This window comes from Aulostomus chinensis, chromosome 13 (assembly GCF_037954235.1).
Source record: "Aulostomus chinensis isolate RoL2024-O1b breed Wild chromosome 13, RoL_Achi_v1.0, whole genome shotgun sequence".
Classification (NCBI taxonomy): domain Eukaryota; kingdom Metazoa; phylum Chordata; class Actinopteri; order Syngnathiformes; family Aulostomidae; genus Aulostomus; species Aulostomus chinensis.
Genome location: NC_141332.1, coordinates 23,451,185 through 23,471,594, shown reverse-complemented (window position 1 = coordinate 23,471,594; position 20,410 = coordinate 23,451,185). Strand labels below are relative to the sequence as shown.

The following is a 20,410-nucleotide window of genomic DNA, read 5'->3' as shown; positions in this document are numbered from 1 at the left end:
CTTTGATATGACAAATTGAGAAGGTCTTCAACATTTCCTTCCACAGAAACATTTAAGCAGAATGTGCAAGAGTACGTTAAAAGTCTTGTGTGGTTCTACATTTTTGTTTTCTCTCTCTGTGGGGGAAAGAATCAAGAAATAAAACAGCCGTTCCATGGTTTGAGCAAGTTCACGTAGGCATATTTTCTCATGGAAAAGTTCTTTGGGAATGACGAGGCTCCTCATGTGATTATAGACCTCATGTGTTGACCCATGCATATTTCTGCACTGGGCAGCAAATACAAGTGTCCACGAGTGCGAGTGTGCACATCCAGCCTGTTTCAGTCCAAGTGCAGGAGGAGTGTATGTATGTGTGTCTGTATACCACAAGAGTGAAATCTGCACACGCTGGATGTGTGTCTTTCCTATTCTTCAGAAAATGTACCTCAACAACAAAAGCTACCGTAGTAGCCCAGAAGAAGGAGGTTCATTCATGTAGTGAATGATAATTCAGTCAGGACCTGTGAGGAAGAGTTGAACAAAAAGGTAACATTATGAGGACAGAGTAAAGTTTAGAAGAAATTCCCAGTTTGATGATGTAAGTCAATTCAAATTCCATTTTTAAAAATTTTTATTTTGGCATCCGTCTAAATGTAACTGTCCTTCACACACAACATTGATCAGGAGACATTTTTAATCCTCAAATCTAAATTTGGTCAAATTCAGTTTAACCAGAATTCCAAATTTTCCACACCCCAGCTGCATGTGTGATTCGAAAAACAATGGATGAGACAGAAAATTCGACCGTGAGGCATTTAGTTTTGAAGATTTCTGTACCACCGGTAGAGAAGCCTGAAATCTTTGCCATCTAATCTTGTGCTTGAGAGCTTCTTCTTTTTTCTTTTTTTTCAACTGGAGCCAAAAGTCTGCAAAATTATTTTTAATAATTTTCATGCGTTTCCTTCATGGAGCAGCTTTCATCTGCGTCCTGTGAGGAGCTTCTCATGGAATCTAGTGTGAAATTGTCTGTGCAACATTATCAAGTGACGGTGGATGAGGCGTCTTATTGGTGGAAGCAGCAGTGGAATGGTTAATATCCCGGGAGTTCCTTGACTGGGAAGTTGTACTTTATGTACAGCACCTGTTGTGCCGTCAGTTGCCAAACCCCCCACACAACCCAACCCGCGGCCACGCAGCGATATTTTATCTCCAACAAGTTATGATTCAAGACCTCGCTAGACAACAGAACTTGCCTGGGTGTTGCGAGTGGTTTCTCGGGACAGACTGTATCAGGTTGCTGGACCGTCTCGCCGACTGTGTGTGAGCTGCTGCTGTAATGCGTGGAGATCTGAAGGGATTTATTCACGCGGAGTCCAGAACGCACCGCTGACGCGCGCTTTAGCCATCATGCATCTGAGCGTTGATAATGATCTGGTATCATAGATGATAAACGGCTCTATAAGAGGCTTTGACCAGAAGCACCAGGATTACTGTCGCTTAAACCAAAAACTTGCTTCAACTCTTGTCTCACAACTTTTTTTTTTTTTTTTTAAACAACCAACAGGTGCGCACTTGCGTTGCGCAGCAGTTGTGGACAAACTCTGCGAGGGATTTGCTTCGATTCAGCGAGATATACATTTCACTTTCCTCCAGAGGGATTGATGATTAAGATTATGTGGATTCTACCCTGCGTTCATCCTCTCCAAATGTGCCCAAAACAGCACTGGTGTCCTGTAAAAGACGCGCGCGTGTGGTGATACAAAACCATCCCGTTTACAGCGCTTCGTGATCGCCATCCACCACTCATCCAAATGATCCTTCCATTATTCATCCTTCTTGCATCGCTTCTCCAACAATATGGCTCGGAAGCTGAATCAAGTCATGTCAGCAAGTTTCACCTCCCAAGTGTGAAGGAGCAAAACGGTGAGTTTTCCCTGCGCCCTTTGTGTGTGCGTGTGTGTGTGTGTGCGTGTGTGTGTGTGTGTATAAAACATCCAGCCAAGTTAAAACATGAACTTGGGAATTTGTCACACACAAATGCTTATTCTTACTGGGCTTCAAGCCAGTTCTCTTTTTTCTTAAATGCACATCTTGCTTGAGTTTAAGTGCAATGAATGGGAGCGTTTCATTCAGTTCAAACAACTCCATCCAGGAAATGGAAGTGCAAAATTACCTTTTACCTTTTAAGTGAAAACCCGAGTATGTTTAAGGGGGAAAACCCTCTAAAATTCCATGTCCCACGGGAGACGTTTTCCCTGTGATAATAATAAAAAAAAAAGGCTTCATTCATGCAGCCGCAGTTGCTCCAGGCAATGTAATTTGCCTGCCCCTCTGTACTGAAGCACCAAGTCAAATATAGAAATTCCCTTTTGTCAATGTTTAATGTTGAGCGTCCCTTACGTTAGTAGTGTTGGTAAATGATTATCCTCCAGTGATTTCTTGCCATTTTGGGCAATTTGGCAATCAAGCTCTTGCAGGGAGTGTGTTGGCATGCATGGGTGGGTGTGCATGTGGGTGCAGCATGGGGGAATCTTTCATTGATTACTATTTTCCACTGCTGTATCCAGTGTACTAACTCGTAGCCTATGTTTTTGTCCCTTCGGTTAGTTTAAGTTTTCATCCATCCCCTGAACTTGGCTGCTGTTTATTCAAAAATCCTTTATTTTTACCCATCAAAAGACAAAACTGGATAAAAAAAAAAAAAATTCCAAAATTATAGGATATCTGGTTTGAGGAATACGGGCCTAATCGAGAATACAGACCTTCAAAGCAGCACTCAAAAGAAGAGTTCACATTTTTCATGTGTTAGTTTCAGTTTAAACTCAAAGTAAAGCGAGACCAGACAGAATTACGACTGGAATTAATTTAATGACCGGCTGAATAAAAAAGGAAGTAGCAAGGTTTTATCAAACAGCTGACTCAGTCTGTAATGATGAGCTAACAGAGACAACATGCCTCTAAACTGCAAATGTTTCATTGGTCAAAGTCATTCCACAGTTGGTTCTATGGCTATGGTGTTGTGACTGGCCTTGTGTGAGGACATGCAGTGCTGACTTCACTACAGTAATGGTCCAGGCTGGGAAATCAGAGCCTCCCACTGGGATCCCCTGCTTTAATCAGGATGGCTGAGAAAGGAAAACAACAGGGAGGCAAAAAAGGAGGGAAATGGATGAAGAAGATGGAGGATGTAGAGGGGCGAAAGTGTGAGTGAGGAGATGTTTAACTGTCAAGGAAGTCTTTAAAACGGCGGTCGCACATGGGCTGAGGGTGAAGCTGGCGAGGCCGTCTGTAACCTTTCGACAGGAGCAAGCGCTTACAGTTCTGGCACGCGTGATTGCTGATGCTCTTTGAGACAATTTGATATCGATCTGAAGCAGAGGGGAAAGCCAGACGAGTCTGGCATGTTCAGCAGTAGTTGCCTGGAGAATTACGGCCCCCAATTGTATTAAACTTGGCAAGCAACTGCTGATGACTCCATAAGATATCAGAGAGGGTTATCTCCCATTGAGGGACAGTGCTGTGTGGAATAACCATCTGTCACAAATCACATTAAATGATTTAGACAAAAGCCTCAAAAAAAGCTAACAGAATGGGCATGAACTCTGAAATGTAAATTGCATGTGTTGTGGTCATAAATAATGTGAACATTTCCTTCCTCCATCTCTTCCACTGACGATTATATTACAATAACATGTCATTTTCATGTGTTCACCACATGGCTATAAGGTTTCATGGTTGTTAAGAAAAATGTCTGAAAATGACATCTGCAGTTGCACTATACAGAAATGCTTTGTATGGTTTTGGAATCGAAGAGTACAAAAGTAAATGCGCATACCGATCCATGTCGACCACCACCACAACCTCAGGTCACGTCTGAAAAAATTATCTTTTTGTTGGGAGGAAAACTCTTTCTCCAAAGGATGACCTTTGCATGGAGACTGGGCACATTCTTTTATGACGTTTGGCAAAAGGCCGACCCAGTCTTGATTTGCAGATGGGTTTCCTCAGCGTTACGTTGATATACAACTCATTTACAAAGGAAATTTCAGTTTGATCAATAGAATGATTGATAATGTATATTTAAGAATCTTGACTGCACTGTGGATCGCTAGATTTATCTCACTGGATGAAGTTCTGGCAGCGTCAAGTAAGATCTTGGTCAGGATAAATAGCTTACTAAGAATACAGACATGACAATATGAAGTATGAGACTGAATACCTTCCTTTTTCCTGTTCGAAGCGGTACAGTGAACCAGATCATGACTCGTCCGACCCCGACCAAGTGTTTTAGCCTGTGGGTAGGAGAGACAGGGCATGAACCCCCTCGGACTGGAGCACAGCTGGCAGTGACGTCACGTTATTCACTTGAAAAATTGTATTTAGACATAGAATATAGAGATGGGATTTATTTTAGAAAGAAAGCAGACTTTTTATATGTTTTTTTTTTTAATAGCTGTGCGTCAAGACCAAAAAAAAAAAAAATGTCAATAATGTCTTGCTTAACCAAATAGACTCCTAAAATCCCAATAAAGTGACACGTCATAGGAATATGCGAAATAACCACAACATTCTTAACAGCACATTACGTGGTTGAGGAATACTGTGATAAAATGACGTGCCATCACCACAAAAACGCTGCCAGTGGTCATGTAGGTGTCGAGGTGCACAAACACACTCAACAACATCATGCTGTGGGTGGCAGTTGTTTTAGTTCAGTCACCTTGAGTTTCATTTTGTTGACACGTGACTGAAGTCACAAACAACGCAGCCTCTGGAAATGAAATTCCCACTCGAAAGTTAATGATGATGTGTCACTCTCATTAACAGCCAATTGGGTTTGAGGCACAAAAGGTTGCAAAACTCAAAATGCTGAGTGTTTCCTGTATTTACTCTCCAACCCACCTCATGTTTGATGCGTCATGTTGTGATAAACCAGGGAATCCACGTGTCTGCCACAACGAAGGATCATAATTGACTTTATACTGTGTTTGCACATAATTTTGCACATTAAGAGCTTGTGGTGGTTGCACAAATGTCTGTGAGATCAGCTGGCAATAAAACTTCATGTCAGCTTGTTTTAGAGGTTATTGACTAACAGCCTGTGGCTTGTATCATTTCACTGAGATGGCCTTGTACTTGCGACAGTATTTACAGCACCTTTTCTTCATCAGATTAACTGATTCACTCGCTGAAGATGCTTCTCGGTTTCCCAATTACAGGGCAGAGGAGTCCCGTTTAATATCACTTCTCCCTGATAAGTTGTCTTGCTTCACTTTCCCGTAAAAGGCCATGTTTTCACCTCCGCCTAGCCCACCCGTAAGCGCAAACCGAAATCTTATTAGAAAAATCCTGCTGCAGATATTTGTAGGAGATGCGGATTACCGACCGATATTCCCATATATCCCCCCTGAGCACCGCTGGAGGAAGGTATGCAACGCCCCAGACCTGCCAATGATCACAGAGGCTGCTGTTCCGCTCAAGATTACGAGATTAGTGGGTAGACAGAGGTTATTGGGGTCACAGGCCTTTGGGGGGGAAACCACATATGCATACACGGAGGCTTAAAGATAGAGAGGTGTATTGTGCATTCATTAGATCATGATGCAGACATTAAGTGGTTATAGCTGGGACTTAAAAACAGGAAAGAGAGTGGGTGGCCCCCGTTAGAGACCATGACTGTTGTAGGGGCACTGTTGTGTGTGCATCACCCATTCATTCATACATGACTAGGAGCACAGTTTAAGCACACGTGGGAGGAGTGGTATTGGGGGTCCAGGGTTTTCATTTCTTTGCAGTGATTGGTAGTTGGTGCTCTTCCAAGCCTTGGGTGGGCGAGAAACTCTCCAGATTGAATCGTCAGTGCAGGACAAGAGTAGCTGTCTGAGAGAATGAACAATTCTGTTAAACATCAGGAGTCGTAGGAGGCTGAAAATACCTAAAATACAAATAAGTTCTCTGAGTGTCATTCCCCAACACATTAACTTCACACTTTATTTCGTTGTTCTTCCATGTACTGGTGCGCCATTACCGCAGAAAATTCCACCATGACGTTTGAAAAAATTGACTCTTTTATGATCAATTTAGAGTATGTAGTGACCAAAGTTCTTCCAAAAAAAAACAACAAAAAAAAGAATGACACACCTCTAAATGTTCTGAGGGAAGTAAATGACGTTTTCCAAAGACTATTTTGGAAAGGGCACTCAGAGGTGGTGCAGTATCTCGACCATCATCAAATTAGGATCCACGTCTATCATTCCACCAAAATTCATCAAAATTCATCCATGGCTTTTTGACTTTTCACAGATAAACCAACACCTTGACGTGAGTAACTGTGATTACATTTTATGTAAATCAGAATGTATTTTTCTCTCTTTTTGTTGCACAGAAAAGCAAAAAGCCTGGTTGAGGTCAGGTTGTGACCTTTCATTTGGTATGCTCCGCTTCGCTGTGATGAATATTTCATCAGCAATTCAGTTTGAGCACAATCTTTCCGATATACCTTAGAGTGCGCCTGTCTCCGCCAGGTCGACCCGCCAGCCCCTGACACATTGGAGCCCCAGAGCAGCAAGTAGCTATGAGTGAAGAAAAGTGTCATCTCTGTTGCCACCAGTTGGTGCAAGGACGAATTCTACAGCCCCCACCAATTTTGGGGGAAAATGGAAAGGCAATCTAATAATCAATGAGTGCTGGTGGAGCTGAATCCTCAGATTTTTTTTTTTTTTCCTTTTGCAACAGCTGGAATTGTGCCTCAGACAGGTTTCTCCTGCATGTCCGTGGCAGCTGGAGCTCATGGGTATTGTAGTATTTAGAGCCATCCATCACACGGAGCAGATGGAAAAAACAGGATGAAAGTTGAAAGAATCAAAACTCCAATAAAACAAAATAAACCTGAATGTTTCCTGTTTCTGTAATGAGGAACATGTGGGATTAAATGTAAAGAAAATAAACAAGAAATTGCGGGAGTAGAAAAAAGTAAAACCCTCACACTCAACTCAATTTGACCTTTTTTTGGTTTAAAGTAAAATGACTCAAATCACGTAGTACATATCGTATACACACCATGACAAGATGATGAATATACAGTAACATGCAGGGTGGGTGCACTCCACTTCTTCTGGCAACATAACTGGCATCTGGGTTCCCACCATAGTATTTTAAGTTTTTCTTTGTGCCTAACTTTGTGTGTAATTTCAAATTACAACATGGATCTTAACTTGGTGAAACAGAACTAGCTGGTCTTGGAATCTCCATTAATACAGGTCAGATGTTTCCTGAGCCCGCTGCTCTGGGAAAGCTTGCTTCCAGTAAGAGGAAGCCAAACTTTGATGGATATGCTCGAATGAATGAGTGTAGCACAATGCTGTTAATCATTTTAGTGGGCAGTGCAATAGCCGGCAGTATGCTTGGCTGAATTAAAACCATCAAAGGAAACGGATGGCTCTGATGCTCAATGAGGTACGTGGGAAGTAAATAAGGCAACAATTAGACTGAATGTATGAGAGATTAAAACCACATATGGAGGAGTTTGTCAGGAAACACATCAGTTCCCATGTAAACAGTCAGCTATGAAAAAAAGAAAAATCCTACAGTTATATGATTTTTTCCAACATATCAACAGTAAAACCCCTGACTTTCCCACTGAACACAGGTAGGTCTATGTTTCCTGGTAGGAGGAGTTTCCCCTCGACATCACCCTCTGGAGAGGGGGACCCTGGATAGCAGTGTCTATGTTTTCCCTGTCAGCACTATTTGAACGTGGAGTGCTGTATTTGGCAAGCAAAGCATGCCACTGCCTGCCTGCTGTTTGTCATTTTGGGCAGCAAGAGCACTGTCTTTCCCACCCCCTCAAGCAGTTTTCAAGCAATCTGCTGCGTTTTCAAGGGATCTAGGTCACTGGTTTATGCTCTACTGGAGAGTAAATGCTCTCTACAGACAGTGGAGTCTGTCAGAGCCTCGGCTGAATCAGTGTTGAACTTTTCCTCCCTTGGAGACAATGCGTCGGTCAGTGAAAGTCTTGCTGTGTCTAAAAAAAGAGGTGTAGTTGCAGTTTTGTCCAGAAAAAGTTTGGACAGTGAGCAAGATTTTTTAGTGGTGGCCCCAAAAGGTCAAACTGTTGTTTAATTTGGCAATCATCAACAATTTTGCTGCATAACTCATTGCTATCGTATAACCCTGTTTCAGTTTTCAGTTTCCATGAAGAACACATTCTCTGCATGCTGTGTTTTTGGATAAAGTTTTTGTTAAAGATGTATAGCAGACGTATAGAGAAATGTAGCACCCGTGGCTGGTGGCAAATATTGTGACCCCTTGAAAATGAGACTCATCTTAGGGGGCTGTCCTCCATTCAGATTCAAATGGCTTTTTGTATTGTCTGTACACAAGGTCTCATATTTGTCAGTGCGATATTGAGGGAGTGCAGGAATGCCTTGGGGGAATTTATTCACATTTTGGCACAAATGTCCACTTGGACTTGAGGATGAACTGAAAAGATTCACTGGATAAAGGTCAAAGGTCACTGTCACTTCATATAAATGCAATTTCTCTGGAAGGCCTTCAGGGACTTTCTTCAAATCGTGCACATCCACTGGTGCTTAAGGTTTTTCTGAAAAAAAATGTCTGGAGGTCAACAGTCACTGCTACAGTCATATGTTGCTGAGGCGTACAACCGCCATGCCATATGTCCAGTTAGCCGTAACTCCAGAACTCCCATGCTAATTATTCATTTTACAGTAATGTCAAACAGCATGATGAAGTGATGATATTATATATGCAAAAGGTTAAAGGCCAACTTCAATGTGCCAAAATACTTTTCTGGCATTCTTCAATGGCATCTCTGTAATAAAAAGCTCAATTTGTTCAAAACAGACACAAAGCCTTTTATTAAATTCCTAAAGTCTGCACTACATTCTTTATTATATGAGTCTGGACAAACATGGACATCAGCAGCGAGTAGATGTGAGACTGGAGGCGTACAACTGTGAGGCTGTGATTCTAGTTTATGCCAGGATAGTTGCTGTTCGTAATGGCAAGGAAGCATCCACTCAATTAAACCTTATTTTACACCTACTGAAGTGTTGCACTGGTGAGTGCTGAGGGTCAGGGTGCAGCAGGTGTACCTGCAGCTCCCAGGAGAGTCTGGAACCTTCTGAATAGAGGATGTCGATGAGAAAACGCACTCATACTCTGCAAACAGTGTCTGGATAAATAATGTCCTTAAACAGTACAGTTTACGTGGCTCGGAGTTTCTCCCTGTTCAGGTTCTTATCTGCTCAGCTTCTGGAGTGGTCTCATTGTCCCGCCTCTGTCTGCTGCTCCTCAAAAAGAAACCCACTTTCTGAAATATTACCAGTTTGCAGATAAGAACTGTCAGTTACACAATCTGCTTGCCAATATTATTTCAACTGTTTGCATTTGTTGTGTTATATTGCAAGTGCTTGTTAAGAGAGCTGCCTTGTCACTGGTAGCTGTAAAGATGTTGTGTTACTACATTCTCTCACAAATAATATACAAAGAGATAACATTTCTATCATGTTTTTGTCCTTATCTGGGAAATGAAATTACTCCAATCCAAAAGCAATTTAGCTCCCGATGTGGAAGCAGAACTTGGTGAATGTTATCAGCTCTCGCCGCACAATCGCTCAAGTAGCTACAGCCTGACCAGCTGGCACTGAGCAAAGGAACGCCGTGAAGTAGGGGCTCTAAAACACAGAGGAATGAGAGAGACTCCCATAACAGAAACACACGCAGTTCATACATTTAGTCTTCTAAACCAGGAAGTGCAAATAGCTCCAGCGTTAACTGATTCAGATGGCCAGAGGAAAGTGGCTTCCTGACACAAACATGAAGGGTGGAGAACTTTTTCCCCGCAGTCAAGATTACTTGTCAGAGCAAATACCTGTCACTCACTGTGTGCTAGCATCCTTGTTTTTAAACCGGGCTGATTGTTGTCCTGACCTTCTGTTTTACCGCTGTAGGTCAAAAACATGTGAGACGGTGCGCTTATCACTGACAAGTCAATTCGTATAATAGAGTAACATATTGCTAACAAACATCCCACCATGTTGTCACTCATATACTTTTGAATGACCTAATGCTTGAAAAAGGGTTCTCGATAATCCAACCCAATTAAAACTGCAGGTCACGACAAGTTGATATACTTTTCTCTTGTGCTTAAAGTTTGATATCAATCAGAAATGTTTCGATGAAATAATTTTATATTTTTAAGTGTTGTCAACTGATTATTTCACAAACTAAGTAGTACTTTTATTGCTGGTATCCACTAAGTAAAGCATAAACCGAAGGCTGGGAGATGGTAGATTATGCTGCATTAAAAAGTTATTGAGGACTCAAAGCTTGGTTGGTCTGAAATCTTAGAATTATTGTTATTATTTTTTTCTTTTTAGCTCCTGCTGAAACAGAAACTTCAGTTAATGAAAGATTTGGATCAACTTGAGGTTCTGAGATTTCAAAGCTTCGCCAGAGTAGCTTTAACACAGACCTCAGTTGTCCTGTTGCGAGTATTGAGAGTCTTATTTTAACCGGAATTTCATGGACTAAAAATCCAGGTAGCTAGAAGAGTTGACCTTGGTTAGCATCTCTGGAGGGCATGTCTGCATAGTTTGGCAGATGTCATGGGCTCCTCTCAGCGAGGTATTTCAAAGTGTCCTGTAATGACTCGACTCTTCAATTGACTGGGCTTTGTGGGAAGCCTCAAGCAGTTGACTGACAGAGAGCTTGACCTCGAGCAAGTGCTGAAGAATCCCACAGCTGTCCTCCGTGATAGAGCAGGAGTAACTCAGAGAAACTTTACTGGATGCTTGACGAAAAGAAGAATAAGAAACAACTATAGCATTTTTTGTTTGTTTGTTGTTGGGTAGGGTGGGCATGACAGTCTTTTAAAGTATCGTAAAGTATTTTGATGTTTTATGGACACGTAATCAGCAAGCTAATAGACCAGTTTGGTCAAAATGGACAAAGATCTGAACAAAAAAAGGAAAAGGTGGAGCTGAAAAGGTTAGAGTTAATAAAAAAAAAATCCCCTCCAGCTGATGCTGCTACACGCATGAAGGTGAGTGGTGTGTTAGTGTGCAGCGCTGGCAGCATTAAACTCAAGGACAAGGTCAGCGATGCTGTTGAGCCTTGTTGTCGCCACAGACGGTCTCCACAACCCCAGCAGTAAAAGTCAAGCTGGAGCCATCAGCAGGTTTACTAGCTTGTGATAACTCATGGCTCCAGATTGGTTCTGAATGTATTCTGACATTACATACTTGCAAAGCGAAGCTATCCCGGCTCAGTGGCGACAGACGTAGAGTGGGATGAATCGCTGGAAGCGCTGAGTTATGCATAATGTCAAGTTAAAGCAAAGCGCTGACGTCCAGTTTGTGTGCAATATTATACTTTCTTGTGTGACGCAAGAATGAATGAACATTGTTGAACGTCTCATTCTCATGAGAATGAGGTTTCAGTCACAAGCCTGAAATTAGGTCTCTCTGACAGTATGTTTGAAGGTTTGGTTCTAAGAATAGAATGTGAACATCGGTCGATACCACACTTGTGAATTTTGAGGCTTTTATGTGTCTTAAAAATTAATTGCCAACAAACAATAAGACAACAAAAGTCATTACAGCAAAAGCTGAAGCAGGACAAAGCTTGCTCATAGAATAGTTAGTGCATAATTACAGTTTTCTACTTTCTAACGGTTGCATTTATGCTCCAGAAGAAATCATAGAAGTGTTGTGTTTTTGTGAGGAAGGTCTTGCTAAAGCAAACGTGTCAGTCTCATAAACCCTCAGGTACCACAGAGCTAGTTTGCAGCGGTGATTGGAAGTCACATTTAAAAATGGAGGAGGGAAGCCATGGTGATACTAACTTCCAACCTGCGAGAAATGATTGTGAGACAAGTTATTCTCCTAACATGGGAGCGCTTTAAGTAGCAGACATGTAAAGTCCATTACATTTCAAGGTTAAAGTGTTCAAAATGGTACAAACATTAATTTCCAAGCTATAAATCCCTTCATGTGCTGTCAGTCAGCTGAAATGTTCACAGGCGACTGTAGACAATCACTGGCTGACGACACACAAAACCTTTGAGGCCGTAGACTCATCACTGTTGCACCAGCAAATTCAATTCATACAACGTCACACTTTCTCCTTTGCATTATTTCATGAAAGCTTTCTAATGTGTGCCACCAGAGTAAATCTGTGCCGCACGGGCATTTCATGGTTATCAAGCATCGTCATTAAGCAACGCTAATTTTAGAAAGCGGCGAGGAGAGCTCCTGAAGAGTGAACAGCCTCATACATTTGACACCTCAGTGCAGATATGATATGAATCTCTAGCTTCAGCACTTTAAAAGAGAATTAGACCAAGACAGTCACGGTCATTTGCCTGACTTCGAAAGACCGTTGTGTAGGTAAAAAGAGAGTATTTATTTAGTGTCTTCTAATGTATTATGACAGATTTATGCTCCCTTCTGTTACTCACAGTGAGAACTGGAGGTCACTCTTTACAGCACATAACTCTGACAAGGTCTGTGGAATATTTCCTAAGTAATGATTGAAACTGTCCAGAAGCGAGAGTCATGACATGTTTGATTCATGAAGAAGGACAGTGTTTGAGTATCTTTGTTTGAGGACAAATGAGAGCAGTGTCCTTATACTCAGGGTAGACTGGTCCCAACACTGGCAGGGACTCGACTGGACTCTGTAAATTACGGGTAGACGGCAAAAAATGTGAAAAAAGAAATGTGCCTGTCTCTGCTTGGAAAGTTACATTGTGTAAAAGAGGACACGCTTTATCATGTTCTGGGAAAGCAAAAGTATGAAAAGTTTAAGTTTGTAGCTGTGAGTGCAGCTTTAGAGAACAGTTAAACACCTTCGTCCAGTCTGGAAGTGATGTCACCCACGAGCCACTGAACAGGCTCTGCCCACCCGGTCAAACATTCACCACTGGCAGATTGTATTCTGATTAATTTCAAACAGTCTGAAGAAGAAGAAGAAGAACAACAACAACAAAATATTTTGAATTCTGATTCCAATCAGATTTCTGTAGACAGTGTGTGGATGCTCTGGATGTTCAAACACCATTTCCAGGTGTCTTCTGTGTCACATCTAACCTGTTTCTCAACAATTCTTGTCCACCCTTTGTTTGTGACTTAAGCCTCAGAGCTTAACAAATGCTCCCTCCAGCATCACCTCACGTGTGCAAATTTCTTAAGCTTTTCCACAAACATCAACTGGGGCTGAAAGATGACCTAATAATATTTTGGTGGTCAAAGGTCAAAGGTCGCAGGCCGCTTTGACAGAAACACTGTGGACGTACACCACCAAGATGCAGTATTTCTAGTTTGTTCTAGTTTCTTGTTTGTTCTTTTTTTTTTCAGGTCACCTGTCCATTCATTCAACTGCTCCGTTCTCATTAACACAATACCTCAAGAACCTCTTAACAGAATTTCTTCAAATGTGCGTCCTCTGGGACTCAAGTATGAACTGAAATTATTTTATTTCTTGTTCTCGTTGTAGCACAACACATCCAATAGGTGAAACATCACGAAAATGTTCTCCATCTCTCTATTGTTCCTATGGAGGTGTTCTTCTCGCTTCAAGTATCTACTAATACTAATTATCTGAAATACTCACAACTCATGTACGCCCATTAAACTCAAACCACCACTTCGTCTTCTAAATGTGCCACTGGAGGAGGACGAGAAAAGAACCAGAAGCTTTTAAAAGGAGATGTGAAATATCCGAGTTCCGATGCATTTAGTGGAGACATAAAAACACACCTGTCCTACCACTAATCGTCTGAGCAGGCCGTCCCATGCTGGCTGCATTATATCACCTAGCACATGGTGAGATATGATATACAACGCTATGCCGCTGGAATACAGAGACGGTAACCCAATCACACATACTATTTTGAGAATGTATGGCTTTTCCCAAAGCACAAATAGGAGTTCGGTGTAGACTGGATAGACTCTACAGCAGGCTTACTCTTGGATCCCCGTGGGAGGGTATCCATTTCTACGGCTCAAATGGAATGAAAATGCACATTAGGTCTTATGACTGACTGGGATGATTTCTCCAACGGTGTGTGTGCATGTTTCTGTGTAGCTGTCTGCGTGCTGAATTGCAGCCGCAGCAATCTCTGGTTCATAAAATATGAGTGAGGTGACGTTTCCCCTCAGTGCAGTGATACCACATTGCTACTGGCAAGTCTGTAAGTGTATGTTCACAAAGTGATCGGGGAGAATATGCACTAAATATCCAATTTCAATTATCTTTGCTGATATGGCGATCTGAATATGAGATGGAATGTTTTTGTGGGGATCTGGATCAAACAAAGTTGTTGTCTTAAATCAGTAGGAAATACAGTATGGAGGGGAAGTCCATGCAGTGCCACAATCTTTCATTTAAAATGGCAATTTGACACACAATTAGCCTTCAACAAATGATTTGAAATCCTGTGTCAGCTGGCCACAATGCTGATTCGATTTGTTTTGCAGCCCTCGTGTCACGTCTTGGCCAGTTTATGCATCAAAATAAAGTTAAAATGTGGGCAACTTTAGCCGGCAGTTGGGATTTAGAACAGTTTCTCTTAAAAGGACATCGAAGTCCACCAGTTTCGCCATCTATTCCGTGACTGCATCGGCATGCTGGACAGCATTGTTGGCAGGGCAGGCAGAGTGTGTTTTGAAGGGCTCATTGCTCCCTCTGTAAACATTAAGTGAACTCCTCATCTGGTAGCTTCTTCTGTTGATATGTTGATAATCTGGAATTTGATTCAAGTATAAAACTGCATGGGATATGATATATATCCCACATAAAGGACAGCTGACTAAGAGTGATGGAGAGCATACTTCATCGGATTGGATGCAGGTTTTTTTTAGGCGCATTTGTGTACATAATACTCTGACACTTGGCTTTGCTTTTTCTGTTTCACAGCCAATTCTTCACTGACTGTTACTGTGTTGCCGTGTGAGGAGCTACTGTCCTTGCACAATGTGAAAAATAACTTGGCACCACGAACTGACTTACTGGAAGGCATTCAATAGTGCAGACTTCTTTTTCACATTTTGTTCTCTGGTTACTCGGACATCTAGTTGACTGCTGAAGTAGCAACAGTCTTGCTACAAGTTCTTGCATCGTGTGCCAGCGCGTGTTTTGAGTATCTGATCTGTCTCTGCAGATGTTACCGCGCTAAATGCCGGTGAATATATCACGCTTGATGACTAAATCAGATTCTGGTTGTGGTTTGGCAGTTGTAGTGCGGCGCTACAGATGGGGAAGGGTTTGATACCCAGTTGTGTTTCTCAGTACCAGTTAGAGCAGACAACATATGACGAATTCGGTCAAGTGGCAACAACAAAGGAAACCTTAAAAAGGATCTGGGCTCGCGCGCAGTGACTCGACGTTGTGACCAGAGGATGTCAGACAGGCTCTGAGCTGGCAGTAACGTGATATATATGCCAGTTGGATAATAGCTTTATTTCATGGCTGCGCTAAAACTGTGTGAGAGCCTCTATAAAGCATTATGTATGGCATTAAGATGAATATTTAGTTGCACTGTTATTTTTTTAATTTAGTTGTTCTTGATTTTGTGCCTTGTGCTCACTCTCCAGGCCCCTCTAGGTTCTTCCGTTCCTACAGTTTATTTATACTTGCATTTTTGGACTGTGGTCTGAGAGAAGAGACATTACAATCCTTTAATTATCTTCTTCACATGGCAGAAGAGACTTTGAGCTTTTGGACTTGAACTTTGAATCATATTATAACAGGGGTGGTGTCCAGTGGGCAAGAGATAATGTCTGTGAAAGATTTTGGATTGTTCCAAAACATATAATCTCCATATGATATGTGTATAATCCAAATTTTAAAGGAGTTATGCAGATAATAGAATGATTTCTTGCCCTTCCATAACTTATAAGATTTGTGTAGCTATGAGTGTTGCAACAATCCAATCAAGGGACCTGAAACTGAAAAAAAAAAGAAGAAAAGTACAAGACTGGTGTTACGTTTCTATCCTGATGAGGATTAAAATGACAAAATGGGGCAGAGAAAGTAGTGCACTTGATGAAAAGGACAAGATGAGCAGTGTTTACTTTGTTTTTACAGCTTTAGAACGTTTGCTGTATGTTAATTTGTACGTTGTATGCACAATGTATGTTCTGACACCACTTTGGTGTCATATATTATCAGGAAAGAGGGTGCAAATCTGAATAATTCATCTTTTGATTTGTGTTTGCAGTGAGGAGTTTAATTTTTTTTGTGATTTAAAAGTTCTGATTTCATTATGAGCATGTGCAGTAATGTCCATGCTATGCCAAGTACATGTAAAAGATATTCCTTGTTGGGGGGGGGATTTTTAATGTCCTCTAAGCGGGGATGATTCACCTGTGCATCTCTCATCTAAAATTAATGATCTTGCACTTTAGTGGGTTGTCAGATAAAATTATGTGCAAACTGATGCATTCATGCTCCAAATCTGGTGAAATTGGCCTCAGGTTGAAGGAAAAGAGCCATACCACCTGATAATAGTGCAACACCAGAGCCGCTCTGTCAGGAAGGGTTTTCCCACACGATACCACCTTAGTTGAGCCTGTATGAAAAGGACTGAGCAGCATGGTGAACATTTTATTCACATTGCTTTCACACATTTTGCCATTCCACGTTCTTCTTCTTCCCAGGGAAGATTATGTAATAACAGATTGAAAGAAAGCCTTCTGAATGAGGAGTGGTGGGCGAAAAATGGGCTCGGTAAGAGGAGTAAATGATGGGTTTCCAACCAGTTTGTAGGAAAGGTGTTAAGCCCCCTCTTCCTCCTCCTCCTCTTTTTCCTCCCCACATCTTACATGTGTTCAGCTGCCTCTAATTAGGGCTTTTACAGACGACAGCATGAACCGGAACCACGCCAACTAATGAGATGCCATTGACAAGGCAGATCTTTCATGCACAACTTTGTTTGTCAAATTCGATCTTTCATTTTCTGCCTTGACGGCCAAAGTTTGTTCAACACTTTGTCTCCGTTCGCACCTGTTGACAGGCTTTAGCTCCGATTTTAAGCGGGTCAACGAGTTGGCTTGTATTCGACATAGTTTGAAGCATCAAATTCTTGTGCTGATGGATTTTCTCAGGCAGATCACTGACATGTTTGCATGGACACAAAGCATTTTTCTTTTGCGCTGTCACTGCCAGCTTTTCTGTTCATCGCTCTACTCTTATAAAATATTTGTTGACGGATTCATAAATGCATAATATGATGCGAATAGTATTGAAATCCACATTTGTTTGCATGTCCATTGCACAGAGCTGATAGGAAAGTTTCTCTCCACACAAAAAGCCTTTCACGCTTCCCTCCATCCATTTCAACTTAAAAAATCATAAGAAAGATTTTCTTTATATTTGTAAGTCCAGGATGATTATTGATGGTCTAATGTCAAGTGTATCTTTCAAATCCTAAACAAAAAACATCAGCGATACATGCGTAAGGAACTACCAATTCGTTGTATATGCTGATTACTCTTTTGTGATTGCTTGGTTGATAAACTGAATCACAAAGATCGACTGAGAAGGATTTACTCAGATGTAACTGTCCACTTTCCATAAGCAGAGGAGATAAATGCATCTGTTTTGGAGCCATTTATCTCAGTAGGTAATTACACGGCTATTTCCTTAAATAGAGCAGCATGAACGTGTTGCTTCCAACAGTTATGTAAGGCTTTTAATGGCTGGCAGAGTACTTTCATTTTTCTGTTTATGCAATAAAGAAAAAGACTGCCTAGAAACATTTGGAGGCAAATGGACACAAATGATTGAGGGGCTTTTTTATGAGCAGTTAGCGGGAGGAGCGCCAGGAGGCCTTTTGTCAAAAGGTGGACAGTCAGACGCTTAATGACCTGTGTAGACCATTAAAAAGTCAAACTGGATGCTAAGTGCTTAGCACCTCTTTTTATTTGTCATTTCTCAAAAATATGCCCCAAACAAGCATATAAAAATGAGCCCCACCAAGTTTTTGTGGTGAAGTGTGTATATGGTTTGATGCACAGGTAATTGAAGGTCACACATAGGTTATTTGCAGTTAAAGTGCCTAAAAGCCCCGTTTGCTAAAAGGGATGAAGTGTTGATGACATAGAGCGCAGTAACGTGGAGAGAAAGTGATTAAATAGGGTTAACTAAATGTCAATCACTTTACTTTTTGAACTGAAGGTTGAAGTGGCTGTGCGGAACGAGCTTGTTTTATGTGAGGAGCCCACGAATGCCTTCACTCTGCCTCATGCACCATTTCCCATGTCCACTAGGGGACACTAGAGAACACATATATTTTGTTGATCCACGTCACACAAATACAAAACAGTGTAATTTTGATGTAAATCAAATGATGACAGCCTATGACTGCGACTAGGTGGGTTTATGACTTAAATTCAACACGCAGATATCTTTAAGTCGGGGTTCTCGTCAAGTTCGTGAAGTCTGGAAAAGATGTGGGCGTTTTTGCGCAGCACAAAAATATCCCGCCTTGTCACGGTAACGCCATGTAGCAGAAACTCACAGTCTTCATCATAACCCATCACCAAGTTCTGAAGGGGTTTCTGACCAAGTTTGAAGTGGATCTGGTTGATCAACCAAGAAAGGCACTTCAAAGTGAAAACATGCCTTTCCTGTTGCCTCCAGGTGGCTTAATGGCTATTAAACATAATGTGTTTTTCCCTTCAAAGTGTTACTTAACTTTGAGGGAATCTGAGTAAAACAAAAGTGACTCATTTCTGGGTTTTAGGACTCATTCCTGTGCTGCTACCCACATTTCAGGAGTAAAAATACACAAGTATTTGCATTTGTATTCTCCTTTTCTAGGAATTAACCTGCAGATTCTAAGTCACTGACCTTGCCTCCAGATGAACCCCCTTAGAAATATCAATTTTCCCATCCTCTAATCCTCAAATTGCAACTCATGTCTCAACTCTGACGATCCAGATACAAACTTGCTTGGTTTAGCAAAGCCAGTCCTCTGGCAAGTCGTTTTGCTGGGATGTATACGCGCACATGCTGGAGTTTAGAGGCCATGTATTTGGTTTTGGCATGAGTGGTGGAAAGCAGGGGACTGTGCAGGAGGGTGGGGGAAGCCAAATTGTTTGGGAAGCATTCTGTCATCAGTCTGAATCCTGTGTGAAAATTTTGGGCATTGAATTGGACATGCTTCTCACCTCTTTCAACAACTGTTGTTGGGGATGTTTTGACCAGAGCAAGCAACCGTAGCTGTAGTGAAACAGGCCGGCGTGTTTGTAACTCAGAGCAGCATGGTACAGGAAGAGAGCAGTTGTGCTCAGCAACCCCTCCCTGGGTAAATAGAGGTTGAAAGCAATATACTTTCATTACCCCGAGTTGTGCAGTGCAGCCCGTCTTCTCAAGACAGCTGGGCCAAAAGGTTAGGAAGGCTGTGTGGGGTGGCAGTAATTAGAGATCCAGGGCAACCCGCTTAAAGAAATCGATTTGTATCTGGAAGCACAGCCAGAGACCAGACAATTGTAGGCTTAAACTGCCACAGTTATAATGTTCTTTTACTTGTCTCTTTGTCTGCTGCATTGGATTAATTATTCAATTGGCTACAGCTGAAAATCTCATCAGAACTTTCAAGGTTTTACCCAGATTTGCTTGCATTGCTGCAGGCTGCTGAAAGGGTTGATCAGAGGTTATGTTTTCTGTTTAGATTGCATGGTTTTGCATTTATAGACATTGTTGTGTTGAGATATTAAAACATGGCTGCAATGAGTTAACCTTTTTAAGGGAATCACAGTAAGGTCATTGGTAATTGGCATGAACTATTGGTGAAAAGTTTGAAATTTTTACAGTTTTTATGTTGAAGGTACAGAGGTAAGTGGGAAACTATGGGAGGTAAAACCAAAACAACTAACCCTTAAAAACATGGTACATCTCCAAGGTCATCGGGATCAATTCAAGCAGTTGATGCAAACTCATTTTTTATGACTTACAAACTCTACGTCAGCAGGTAGCGAACCAGACTGCTTCAGCAGTTGTTTTCAGGAAGACATGGAACATTTTCAGCTGTTATTTATTTCGAATAAACTAAATCTCCCAAACCATAATCTTTCTATTTCCCTGACCCATTGTTTTTGTGCATAAACCTAACCAGATCTGAACTACGATCATTAAATATTTCAGTTTTCACTGAGATGAAAAGGAATGTCCGGCATCTAGCAAGAGATCATCACGGGAGGGGTTTTGTGCAGGTATAACCTGAGTTGTGTCTCTTCTGGCCTCATGATGACAGCATGGGAGGTGGATGCTAGTAGGCTGAAACCCCTGCATGCTAGCATCTGCTGCCACCGCATCTCTTAAGGTGACTGAGGTACGTGTTGGCCACATGTGAATAATTTGGCATAACTTTTTTTAACACATTATATGAGAATACAGTGCA

At 41.6% G+C, this 20,410-nt stretch overlaps 1 protein-coding gene across 23 annotated transcripts in view; it reads left to right on the top strand.

Annotated features, from left to right (window-relative positions):
• pdgfc (platelet derived growth factor c) overlaps positions 1–20,410 on the top strand; it is a 114,970-nt gene that overhangs the window by 67,882 nt on the left and 26,678 nt on the right. Inside the window, exons 1-2 of one of the 23 annotated variants that reach the window (XM_086222169.1) lie at positions 1,204–1,413; positions 1,544–1,902. The exons of 20 other annotated variants lie outside the window; for them this stretch is intronic. In XM_086222169.1, the coding sequence (XP_086078295.1) occupies positions 1,791–1,902 (112 nt within the window). In that variant the 5' untranslated portion in view covers positions 1,204–1,413; positions 1,544–1,790. Of the gene's footprint in view, positions 1–1,202; positions 1,903–20,410 lie in introns of those variants that run through there. 2 more of the 23 variants (XM_086222170.1, XM_086222168.1) reach the window with 2 other exon arrangements.